The 12,923-nt window shown below is 36.0% G+C and overlaps 1 protein-coding gene across 4 annotated transcripts in view; it reads left to right on the top strand.

Annotated features, from left to right (window-relative positions):
• GAREM1 (GRB2 associated regulator of MAPK1 subtype 1) overlaps positions 1-12,923 on the top strand; it is a 73,893-nt gene that overhangs the window by 15,801 nt on the left and 45,169 nt on the right. For all 4 annotated transcript variants that reach the window (XM_034429676.3, XM_034429675.3, XM_034429674.3 and 1 more), the window contains exon 2: positions 7,805-7,945. In XM_034429676.3, the coding sequence (XP_034285567.1) occupies positions 7,805-7,945 (141 nt within the window). The remainder of the gene's footprint in view (positions 1-7,804; positions 7,946-12,923) is intronic.

Genomic DNA, 12,923 nt, shown 5'->3' with positions numbered 1-12,923 from the left:
CGAAAAAATGCTTTTAAAAGTTAAAAAAAAAAGCCTCTGATGATGGCGCGATTCAGCTGGGATCATCAGAGCCTTTTAAAAGCATTTTTTCAGCCGAAGAGGTTGTAAAAAAATGTTTTTAAAAGGCTCTGATGATCCCAGCTGAGTTGCCTGATTGTCAGAGCCTTTTGTTTTCTTTTAAAAGCATTTTTTTTGCTTTTAAATGCTTTTAAAAGTAAAAAGTAAAAAAAAAAAAAAGTTGGCCATGCCCACCCAGTCACATTACCCCCCACCAAGCCATGCCCACAGAACCGGTAGTAACAAATTTTACATTTCACCCCTGCCATAAATGATGTGACCATAAATGCATACAAACATAAATCTACTTAAAGCTGCTTCTTTTGAGCAAGCAGGTTGTTTCTTTGCTTCCTCAAAGTTGTCTGAAAGCTCATATGCTAAATACTTTGGACATACAATGAATTGAGTGAGAGTGGGTTGATTTATTTCATATCTGCTTATTTTTCTCCCACATAGGCACAGAAAATGTCATCTCAGTGAATGGGGAAGTGAGTTTCTTATCATTTGCTCCTATACTAGGGCAAAGAGGCAGTGGTCTTGTACTCTGTTTACAGGGCTGTAAAAGCAGTATCTTTCCCCTGCCATTTATGATAATGACATCTCCAGCCAATTGATTTTTTTTAAAAAAATCCCTGCATTCTCTCTCTCTAATGTTAAAAGGCAGAGTTGGAATATTAATCCCTTCCCCATGTGCTTGCATCTTCTTACTGCTAATGTATATAATTTGTGAAGTTATACGTCCACTCGGATCTTGCCTCCCTGAGATGCCTTTTACCATTTCAGTTTACCTTCCAGGAAAAGCAATGAATTAAAGGAAACCACTCTTTTTATTTTCTAAGATTGTATCTCAATAAATCTTCGAAAACAAAATAAGCATTCTTGGAAGCAAATATGGTACTTGGGGCTGGTACAACATGCTAACTTCCTACAGCATGTATTTATTTGGAATATATATTCATTCCAAATAAAATTAGATAGAGCCTGGTGGATACTAAGGCAAAAAGGTGCATCTACTGTAGGAATAAGCAATTTTTCAAGCCTATGTCTGCATATATTTATAGGCAGTGAGATAAAATATTTGTGCAATCAAATCTCTGTGGTGGCAGACACACAGAAAGCTGCTTCCTCACAACCAGGTAGGAATAAAGAGAAGACCTCTTCTCTAGCATGACAGATCCTTCCCAGCAATAGGCCAAGCAGATGGATGAGGAGTAGCAATACTTACACTCACCCAATGCCTGCCTGCTTTATAATACAATATAGTGCAAAGTAACTTTCTTTAAATAAATACAGTGTGCATTTTGTAAGCACAGAAAAATATTTGCTGGAAAATTCTATTGCTTAATGGCACTCGAATATTTGAATTTCTGTTTTACGTTCCTAATATTAATTTATCAGAAACCCCTCTAATTCTTGTCTACTCTTCATTGTATATAGTAACCCACCTATAATATATTGACATACAGATATTATTGGGAATAGTTTTCAGATATATACACACAGAGTAAATATTTACTACTGGTAATAATATTTACATAGTAAAAGGTGTGTGTGTATGTGTGTGTGTATATATATATGTATGTGCATGTGCATGTGTATGTATATATATACACACATACACACAAATACACATACATACACACACTGCTTTGGGACTGAATAATGTTGTTTAATTTTAAAAATATAAACATACATACAAATAGTGAACTTGTAGCCACAAGCAAATACCAACTTTTTTAATCCTTAAAATTCAGTGATAGCGAAATGCTACTTGAAACTTAAGCTAAAGTATAATTAGAAGCTACTTCTTAATGAATATAAAATTGTTATTGATACCTGGGCCACATGCTTGAGGGAAAAAAATCATATGTAATTAAATATATTATGTCTATTTTGTATAAAATACAAAAGATGTCTGATGTATGGATAGCAATAAATGGCTCAAGTAACAAACTGAAATAGCCCTGTTTAAAAAATATAGTTTTCTTTAACTGTAGCTACTCATCAGACAAGCTATATGTGATTTGATTAATATGCTAAATATACTAAAATTCAAATAGTTTAATTTAATTAAAATTAAAGTTCATTAAAGGGCTGTATTCATTCTATGTTACTGGTTAAAAACAGAAATGATAATATTATTTACACACACACATACATATACACATACACACACACCCTTCAAAGTCAAACACTAAGAACAATCATCTTCTGAGTTGGTTTGTTACAGTCTAACTTATTTGTAAGTTTAAGCTTATAAGCAAGTAAGAGTACCTGTGATCAACATTGTCTAAATTTAAAAACTAATTAATTTTTAATTAGGGTTTGTCATAATCATTGCTTTCTAGGGAGACCACCAGTGAATAACAGGGAGTTGGGCTGGACTGGAAAGTTGAAAAACATCTTGGAAAAGGAAAAGGCTGTAAGAAATGGCTTCCATACTGTGGCCAGTATTATCTTCATCTGGTTACCAGGACTTGGAGATATATTTACCTTTCCGTACAGTGGTAGCCACACCGGAGTTAAAAACATGATTGACGATTTGCAGAATTGACTAAGTGGCATTTTTGCCAGTTTAAATTTTTCTAACTATAATCATTTAATTCTGTATGCTTTTGAAGTTGATTAGACATTTTACCTAAATGACAAATTGCCCTTAAAAGTAGAAATTATTTATTGAAATGATGTAAATTCAATAATGCTTTGCAGACAGTATGCATTTGTCTGTCAGCTGAACTTTTGCCTGACTTCAGCTATCTCAGCCAGAAATCCGGGAACACGGTTACCCTGATTGATCAAATGAAAATTGGAAATAACAGATTATCTCAACTTAAACTGAAGGTTCTTCTGCAAATCAGAGGCTTTGTTAAACTTTTGCCTGTCTGTTCTATAGTCCCCTAAAGCATAATGAAGTATTATCCAATAAAATGCAAACAAAAACTTTAGGTTTATGATGCTCCTATGATTCTCACAACCTATAAGTTTTAAACCTAGCATTTCGGATATGTAGGAGTAAAACTGATATTGTTCCTAATTTGCTATGTCCAAAAGAAGAGACTTCTCCATATTTAGGAATCCCATCAATTTTCCTAAACTGTCTTAAAGCAATTTTGGACATGTCTGGAGGGTGGCTGGTTGGAGTATTATAGTAAGAGAAGACTTATCATCCCTTTCCAAATATCCTGCTGGCTGTAATCATGGCAATTGTAATCCTATAGTATTGATGAGTAGTAGGTAGATTTTTAAATACACCCACTTAGCAAAAATATGCTTGGCTAAGTGGGTGCACTTAAAACAGCTTATAAGTAGGTAACAGCACCTGGGATCAGACTAACTTGCATTAGAAACTAACTTTGCCATAGTCTTTCCATCTTTTTCCCCCCACTGTAATTGCACAACATGCTAAAATGTTATCTGTTGGTAAAACTGTTAAAAGGTATTACAAGATCATTACGGTTTAAGAATGTAAAGGCACTATTTACATAGTAAAAGGTACTATTATAGTAGTTGTCATTTAACTACGGTAATTGAGACTGGAATTTCTGTTGATAAGCAATGTGGTCATACAGTGCAACCTCATGTGACTGCATTGCTTAGGGACAACAATCCAGTACTCCTTATTGATGTTCTTAAGTGAGGATTGCAAGTCATTATATCACTCCCAGGTGTCTCACAAGCTGGCAGGTAAGGTAAGAACATGGGTGGCCTGCAAGGCACAGCAGGAGTGCAGCATGGTCAGGTATAACTGTTGCCAAGTGGGGTGGGGGAGGTGAGGGGGTAAGTGACTTACCAAAGCAAATTGCAGCCTTTCCTGCTGGCTCCCCATTGACTTTGCTTGTGGGAAGCTGTCAGGGAAAGTTTCAAGAGGAAATCATGTGACTCCAGGATGCATTAACCATCATAAATGTGAGCTGGTTGCCAAGGGCTCATATCACAATAAAATAGCTTTGTGGGTGGTGACACAGCTGGAACTTCAAGGACCAGTTGTAAGTATCACTACTTCAGCACTGTTGTAACTTTGAATGTTTGCTGAATGAATGGTTGTTAAATGAGGACCATCTGTACACACCAAAAATGTGGAATTTATCACTATAGAAGTATGGATTTATCACCCTTAGGTAGTATCAAAAAAGATAGGATGATAGTTATCCCAGATCTACAGTGCTTGATGTTTATGATGTTTATGTTTATGTTTATGAGCTGGTTGCTCGTTGATATAATGGACACACAATTATTTTGTGTAATTGAGATTTAATGATTTGTTTAAAAATTAATTTAGGATAAACTCCATGATTTCTGTCAGAAAAGAAATGCTCTAAAAGTTGAAGGTGGCTGTGGAACCACAAGCAGAGAATCAGGCAAAGGAGCATATGTAGAGACAAGAAACTGAAAGAAATGCTGACAGAAAAGAAATTATGTTATGATGATGAATAAAATAAGTAGAAGTATTTGCTATGTGTTTCACTAGGATAGGCACAGGAAGGAAGGAAGGAAGGAAGGAAGGAAGGAAGGAAGGAAGGAAGGAAGGAAGGAAGGATTTGGCTGCATTTAATTGGCATTAGTGAATGCTATAAACTGAATCAGTTCTCTTCCTTCCACCATGTCCTCTTCAAATTTCTTCTATGAAAACATGCTTAGTTTTTTGTTTAGAAGGGGGATGCAATAGATGCCTTCTTGATCAATGAAGAACAATAACTTACCTGTTGCCATTTCTTGCTAGAGAAAGCTATGAAATGGTACAAGAGGCAGCTGCCAGCATTTTTAAAAATTCATTTTAAAGATAGTAGTCCAGTAGTACTTCTTACAGAATTTGTGCTTAGTCAAGCATATATGAAAAATCAAATCTTTTCCAAACCTGTAATTATATAGAATGCCATACTGAACAGGCCCTCAAATAATAATTTAATTGTTTGCAAAATATTTTTACTTTTATTTTTAAGAGTTTAATTGAGCTTATCTTTGAATTTTTACACAAATAATCCAAAGAACATCATTTGCCTTTCATCTGTTTGTCTCATCACCTAAAAACGGAATATTTTCAAACGGTTTCTTTTTGGTCACATCTATCTACACCAAATTTCAAATATTTGTAGACGTATTTTCTTACTGCTGTTAAGACAAATACTTTGTCTTATAAAATATTGAGGGAAAAAAATCTTCAAATGCTCCCTCCGCTTACTAATTTGGAAAAGTTATTATATTTGTGGAATTGATGACATGAGAAACTGCCGTTGATAGAAAACTCAGCTATACATGTGAATCCTAATTGTAAACACGCAGAATCTTGCTATAGCTACTAAACTGTATACTTTGTTTGCAATTTGTGGATGAATCATAATGAACAACTCCCTTCCTTCACAAACACTTCAACAAAGACCTAGATTCTTCGGAGAAGTTAAGATCAAGATTTATCATGATATGAGCATGGTCAAAACAGAAAGGTTATGAGATTAAAAGATTGAAGAGTTAGTTTCAGGTATATATTTTAGCAGCCCGCAAGCCTGACTTAAAGAGTTTTATAGCCTGACCTCTTAAATCCCAGCAAGGTTTATGTGTATGAATGCATCCCAACCAATAGCAGAGGTTTGGCTCTTTTCTTTCAAGAAGACTTCTCCTCCTGACTTTTAGATGGGGTGGACTGCCTAGGTTTCACCCTTTGATACTGGTGCTCCTTATTGGTGGGGGTGTAATTCAGATCTTCTATCTGTACCAGATAGAATTCCTTTTATCTCAACAGAATACATTCTAGCTGAGTAGAACCTCCTTGATGAAGCATCAGCTTGATGAATCTTCTGGTTCAGAGTGATATGATTTTTCTTTCAAAAAAGGAAAGTAAGAGAATGATAGAAATACTGTATAACAAAGTATAGACTTACAATAATTTGTGAATTTCTCTTTACCAGGAAGAGTGAAAATATTATATGTAGGCAGGTAATCAACTTGAAACCACACATTATAATTTTGCCACCCAACAACAGTGAATAGGAAGGAGATACAAATAGGTTTGCCATGATCATAGTCTTCAGTGACCTGGTTCCCACATAAAATGGATTACAAAACAGATGGGGAAACAGCTGAATTATATTGGACTATATCAGTAACACCGTGGTTGTGCAACCAAACAACCACGGTGTTTGGTTGCACAACCAAAAATTATCTGCCTGAATCACAAAACAGGAATTTGTGATGTATAATTTTTAAGTTGGGAAAGAATAGGAAAATATAATTTTCTCTAAAATTAAATGTAAATATGATTGAAACCATTTTAGTTTTGAAGGATCTTTAAGAAGAATAGCAATGAATTTTCATGGATGAAAATGGATAATGTAAATATATACCTAAAAGAGGTATATATTTGTACCTTTACAAATAGGTATATATTGGTAAATTTCTATGAAAATGTTCGGGAGGTTGGGAACTCTGATAAGTACGTTTGCTTCTGATGATATGGGGATGACTCTGTATTATTAGTTTCATAAACCCATAAGTCTAATTTAAGTCACATTAAATTAACTAATTGGTTTGTATAGGACCAAATTGGATACAAAATAATGCTATTTTCCAAATGAAACTAGGTTCTGCTAGCTGATTCACAGTGTATTTTAAAGTCCCCTTTTATAGATTATATTTAATATTGATCTTTAATATTTATATTTCAATATGTATGAAAAACATGATGTAACAATTAAGGCTTTCTTTGAACTGCAGTACTTAAAAGGAGAAGGCTTTCATGGTTCTTTGTAGTTTCCCGAGTTGGTGAAATATAGTATATTTTTTCACACAGAAATTTTTCTGGGAAAAAGGACCCTGATTTACTAAAAAAAATTATGTCACAATCTACACTTTCATAAAAATGGTTACTTAGTACAATACACTGTATAGTGACAGAAGGATTGTTAGAATTTACCTTGGCTCAATGTATCCTTGGTCCTGCTTTGCATCCTCTTCTTTGCTAGGGGCAGGGTGGGGAGTGAAACGTAAAGTTGAGGGATTTCAATAGAAACTGAAGACGTACATAAAGTATGCTAATCTGACTGCTGTTGTGACATTCATTAATGTCCCATCATTCCTCTGAAAGCTCAGTGTGGATTTTTCCTAATTCTATTTCCAAAAGACTTAGTGAGATGGTTGGATTGAGGTGAAAGGTACTTATCCACCCAATCATATACAGATAGCATCTTTTTGTGGGCTGGGGTTTATTTAATATTTTGGGGAAAGAATAGGGGCATAGGCCCTGTTATTGTTCCTTTCCATCAATATTTTGTGAGGATTTGAGGGTTTGCTTCATTTTTTGAGTTATTTTAACACTAGTTTTAAGTCTAGTTTAGATTTTAAATTTCAAATCTAGTTTAGAGATTCTACTACAGTTGTACAATTTCCTCAATAGGAAGAAAATCATGTTTCTGATTTTTAGCAACTGTAGATATATCTAATTTGCAAAGTAGCAATTTAGTTGTAATAATGCATAGCAGTGAATTTGTGTATAAAGCATTTCTTGTAAATTCCGTAATCATTATAACAGCTCAAAGAGTATTCAGCTTTGCCTAATATTGTAGATTGCAGGGCAGAGTTGACAGGAAATGGCCTTGTAATAAATCTATTGCAGAGATTAGATTAGATTAGATTAGATAAAACTGTGAGCTCAAATTTTAGTTTCTACAGTATACAACCTAAAGGATTATAGTTGAAGATTAATTTACTTTCATCATTAATCAAATATGATTTAAACTTTAATCTCTTTTTGTAGGAGAACCTATAGATGGTCTTCGAGAGAGTGATTACCTATTGATTCATTCATGCCGACAGTGGACAACTATTACAGCTCATAGTCTAGAGGAGGGCCATTACGTCATAGGGCCGAAGATAGAAATTCCAGTGCATTATGCCGGTAAGTGTAGCTTCAGTTGTGGATTTCAGAAAACTGAATAGCTCAGTTTATCAGCTACAAAAAGACTACCCCTGAAAGAAACCATGACAACAATTTCAGCAAAATAAGATCTATAGAAATACTGTAGTTTATCTCTACAGCAGAAATATTTGATATGCTTCTGTTAAAAGTTTCACTGACTGCTGAAAGAAAATAGTATGTCTCTTATGCAAAGCTATTACAGTGTACAACAAAATTTTGCTTCCGGAACACTTTTGGATATATCTTACAGATTTTGGGCTATTAAATATGAACATAAACTCAGATTTAGCCTATCACATACCACCATTTTATAGAAATTTGTTTTTACAAGTGGCAATGTACACTTTCAGTACCTTTTGGCAATAGGCTGCATATATAAAAGAAACATATTAAAACATGGAGCTGTTGTTGAAGTACATCCAGTACATTAATCATCCAATATCTGTGGAGATCTAAAAGTAGTGTGGCTCTATTGCTTGGAATGCAGCTCAGATATACCCAGCACTGTTGTTATACAGTCAGGTCCAGAAATATTGGGACATCGACACAATTCTAACATCTTTGGCTCTATACACCACCACAATGGAGTTGGAATGAAACAAATACAATGTGCATTAACTGCAGACTGTCAGCTTTAATTTGAGGGTATATACATCCAACTCAGGTGAACGGTGTAGGACTTACAGCAGTTTGCATATGTGCCTCCCACTTGTTAAGGGACCAAAAGTAATGGGACAATTGGCTTCTCAGCTGTTCCATGGCCAGGTGTGTGATATTTCCTCATTACCCCAATTACAATGTACAGATAAAAGGCCCAGAGTTCATTTCAAGTGTGCTATTTGCATTTGGAATTTGTTGCTGTCAACTCTCAAGATGAGATCCAAAGAGCTGTCACTATCAGTGAAGCAAGCCATCATTAGGCTGAAGAAACAAAACAAACCCATCAGAGAGATAGCAAGAACATTAGGTGTGACCAAAACAACTGTTTGAAACATTCTCAAAAAGAAGGAATCCACCGGTGAGCTCAGCAACACCAAAAGACCTGGGAGACCATGGAAAACAAGTGTGGTGGATGACCGAAGAATTCTTTCTCTGGTGAAGAAAACACCCTTCACAACAGTTGGCCAGATCAAGAACTGTCCAGGAGGTAGGTGTATGTGTGTCAAAGTCAACAATCAAGAGAAGACTTCACCAGAATGAATACAGAGGGTTCACCACAAGATGTAAACCATTGGTGAGCTTCAAAAACAGGAAGGCCAGATTATAGTTTGCCAAACAACATCTAACAAAGCCTTCACAGTTCTGGAACAAGATCCTATGGACAGATGAGACCAAGATCAACTTGTACCAGAGTGATGGGAAGAGAAGAGTATGGAGAAGGAAAGGAATTGCTCATGATCCTAAGCATACCACCTCATCAGTGAAGCATGGTGGTGGTAGTGTCATGGCGTGGGCATGTATGGCTGCCAATGGAACTGGTTCTCTTGTATTTATTGATGATGTGACTGCTGACAAAAGCAGCAGGATGAGTTCTGAAGTGTTTCGGGCAATATTATCTGCTCACATTCAGCCAAATGCTGCAGAACTCATTGGAGGGCACTTCACAGTGCAGATGGACACTGACCCAAAGCATACTGCAAAAGCAACCAAAGAGTTTTTGAAGGGACAGAAGTGGAATGTTATGCAATGGCCAAGTCAATCACCTGACCTGAATACCATTGAGCATGTATTTCACTTGCTGAAGACAAAACTGAAGGGCAAATGCCCCAAGAACAAGCAGGAACTGAAGACAGTTGCAGTAGAGGCCTGGCAGAGCATCACCAGGGATGAAACCCAGTGCCTGGTGATGTCTATGCGTTCCAGACTTCAGGCTGTGATTGACTGCAAAGGATTTGCAACCAAGTATTAAGAAGGGAAAGTTTGATTTATGATTATTTTTCTGTCCCATTACTTTTGGTCCCTTAACAAGTGGGAGGCACATATGCAAACTGCTGTAAGTCCTACACCATTCATCTGAGTTGGATGTATATACCCTCAAATTAAAGCTGACAGTCTGCAGTTAATGCACATTGTATTTGTTTCATTCCAACTCCATTGTGGTGGTGTATAGAGCCAAAGATGTTAGAATTGTGTCGATGTCCCAATATTTCTGGACCTGACTGTATATGTGAATGAGACAGCCTTGCAAAAGAGTTGCATTATATAAAAAAGAATTTGGTTCCAGGACAGAAAAACATGAGACATGAAACACTTGTTGACCCAAGAAAAATATTTTTGCTTCTACTTCACATAAAACTTGGATTGATAAAAAAATGTTGTGAAGGTGATGAACAAGGAAGATTCTTGTTATTTGAGACAGATGTTTCCAAGAATAACTGATGCCACAATTAAGGGAGGCATTTTTTTTGGTCCACAGATCAGATACATCATCAATGACAAATGGGTTGAAGATCTGTTAATGGGGCCAGAAAAAATGCCTGGAAAGCATTCAAGAATGTCTTTGAGAATTTTCTCGGCAATTACAGAGCACCAAACTACATTCAGCTGATTGACAAACTTCTTACAGCATACAAGACATTGAAGTGCAATATGTCACTGAATATTCATTTTCTGCATTCAGACTTAGCCTCCTTTACCAAAAATCTAGATGTAGTCAGCAATGAGCATTTATTTTATTTTTTATTATTCATATTATTCGTGGTGAAAGTTTTCACCAGGACATTGCCACAGTGGGAAAATGGTGTCATGGAAACTGGAATCCATCAGTGTTGACAGGCTCTTGTTGTACCCTGCAATGAAATGCATTAGACATTGAGTACACACAAAAATCAGCAGCAAAACACTTTTAGCCCTCTTGAGCTCCTGCTGTTTTTACTTGGAGTTGGGGACTTTCTGGAACTCTGACATGTGCTAGAAACTTTATTTAATTAAATACATTATAATCACTAAAAGTTAATTCATTTTTCTCAAGTTTCTTATGAAATGTTATCATTCTGAAATTATAAGTGATTCAGTTTGATCATAAAATTTTTCAGGAAGCAAAATTTTTGAAAAAAATTGTTGCACAGCAATCAGAGGTCATCGTAAAAAATGGTCAAGATCCAGCTATATTGCATTTAAAATGTTTATCTAAGGACATGGTACCCTTCTTCTATTAGTTCTCCATATGAACTGTGGAAAAGGTGTCAGCAGAGGACATATATTTATTGATTGGTTCTGTTGTAAACAAGTATTGGGTAGGTAGCCTCTTCCGGTGTACTTTGATTGTCCTTAATATTTGTGGGGTGACTAATGCAGATAGAGTGGAGGCAGTCTATAAAATTTTATTGGGTTTATGGAATAAGACTGGACTTCCTTTTTTAAAAAAGCCTGTTTTAGGGTATACATTACAATTTTAAGTTTTTCTCCTTTCAAAGTGGAAGGATATTTTGTTATAATTTTCAACAACCACAGACAAAGGTGTACCTGGGATTGCAAAAAATTGTTCAGTGATAGTAAATTGCATACCATTGCTGTACTAATTACATTACTTAAAGTTCATCCTGATCTTTTCTTTCTAGCAAACTGCAGGAATCCAGTGCTCAACAGGTTCCTTTTCAAGGCAGACCTATTGCACTGTCCTCCCACAGATTTAATTTTCTTTCATTTTTTAGGCAATTGAGCCTTTATTTACTACTATAAACTTTGTCAGCCATATATATCTCTGCATTTGTTCTTAAAGACAAACACACTCAAATGGCAGCCCACCCTTTTTCTACTATCTTTCAATAAAAATATTGTATTCCCATTATTTAATAAAGGGCAAAAATATCAGTAGTTCCAAAAAAGACCATGTCTTAGAAGATTACATATTACAGGTGGAGAAATTGTGCAGGAAGAAAGAGTAAGGGTAGGTTAAGTTTCATGGCAGAAGGAAGTGACTGGAGAAAGAGAAATACATGAGATTGGATTTACCATCAGGAGAAATGGTATTAGAAGGGAAAATTTGAAGACTGGTTAATACAGAAGCAAACTAGAGACCTGAGACTGTGGTTGGTACCCCCCCCCTCCCCAAAGAACTCTATCCTCTGAAGAGCTGCATAAAAGCAAATGTGGTAGAAAAGATCAAACCGCTAAGTCTGGACTACCAGCAATTGATGAGAATCTGTGACAGTTCCTGTCTCAAATTTGAACAGCTGGATGAGGCTTATGCCATAAGTTAACATTGGGTTCCCTGAGAATGTGTGCTTGAGTAAGGCTACTTCAGGACTTGCTGGCCTGATTGAAAGGCAAGGAATGACTAGGAGAGCTCTTTCTAGAATGAGAGAATGCTGATCCTGGATTGAGGTCTTTAGAGCCCTGTGTGAGAAGGTCACCATAGAATTGTTGGAAAGTTCAGCAGTGTAATTAAATATTTGTTTCATGGGATATAAACTTGAGGTGGGTGAGAGATAGGAGTTGGTGGGCTAGTTGGAGTAGTTTTGCTTGCTTTCCAGCCCATCTGTGGAATGATTGAGAAAGGTTGAGAAGAAGGAGGCAGAGGCTCTTGTAATGGTCCTGTTCCCAAAAAATGGATGTTAGGAAGGACATTTAGAAGGGCTGGGGAAGAAGAAATGAAAAGTGGGTGAAATCTAGTTAGGATGGTCAAGGAAGTTATGGTGGAAAACAATGGGCTGGCTGGTCCAAGTAAAAAAAAAAATGAGGTTGATTTCTTCTTCCACTCAACTGCCTAAATCCTGAGTTTGAGTTGCCAGATTACTGGAAACTGAATCCTGGCCTGTTCCTGATAAATGACATAATTTATAATTATATTCACAATTAAATTGAATTTATTCATGCCTTGAACATAGACACCTGGTGTTATCACTGAAATCTGTTGGATGGATGTGGCCTATCAATGATTTGCTCTTCCAGCTTTTGTATCCCAAAATGAAAGCAGTTCCAAGATAGGAAAAGTCAGAAGGCAATGAACCACAAT

This window comes from Pantherophis guttatus, chromosome 3 (genome assembly GCF_059756535.1).
Source record: "Pantherophis guttatus breed Tessera chromosome 3, ASM5975653v1, whole genome shotgun sequence".
NCBI classification, from domain to species: domain Eukaryota; kingdom Metazoa; phylum Chordata; class Lepidosauria; order Squamata; family Colubridae; genus Pantherophis; species Pantherophis guttatus.
This window is presented reverse-complemented; position numbering and strand designations above follow the sequence as displayed.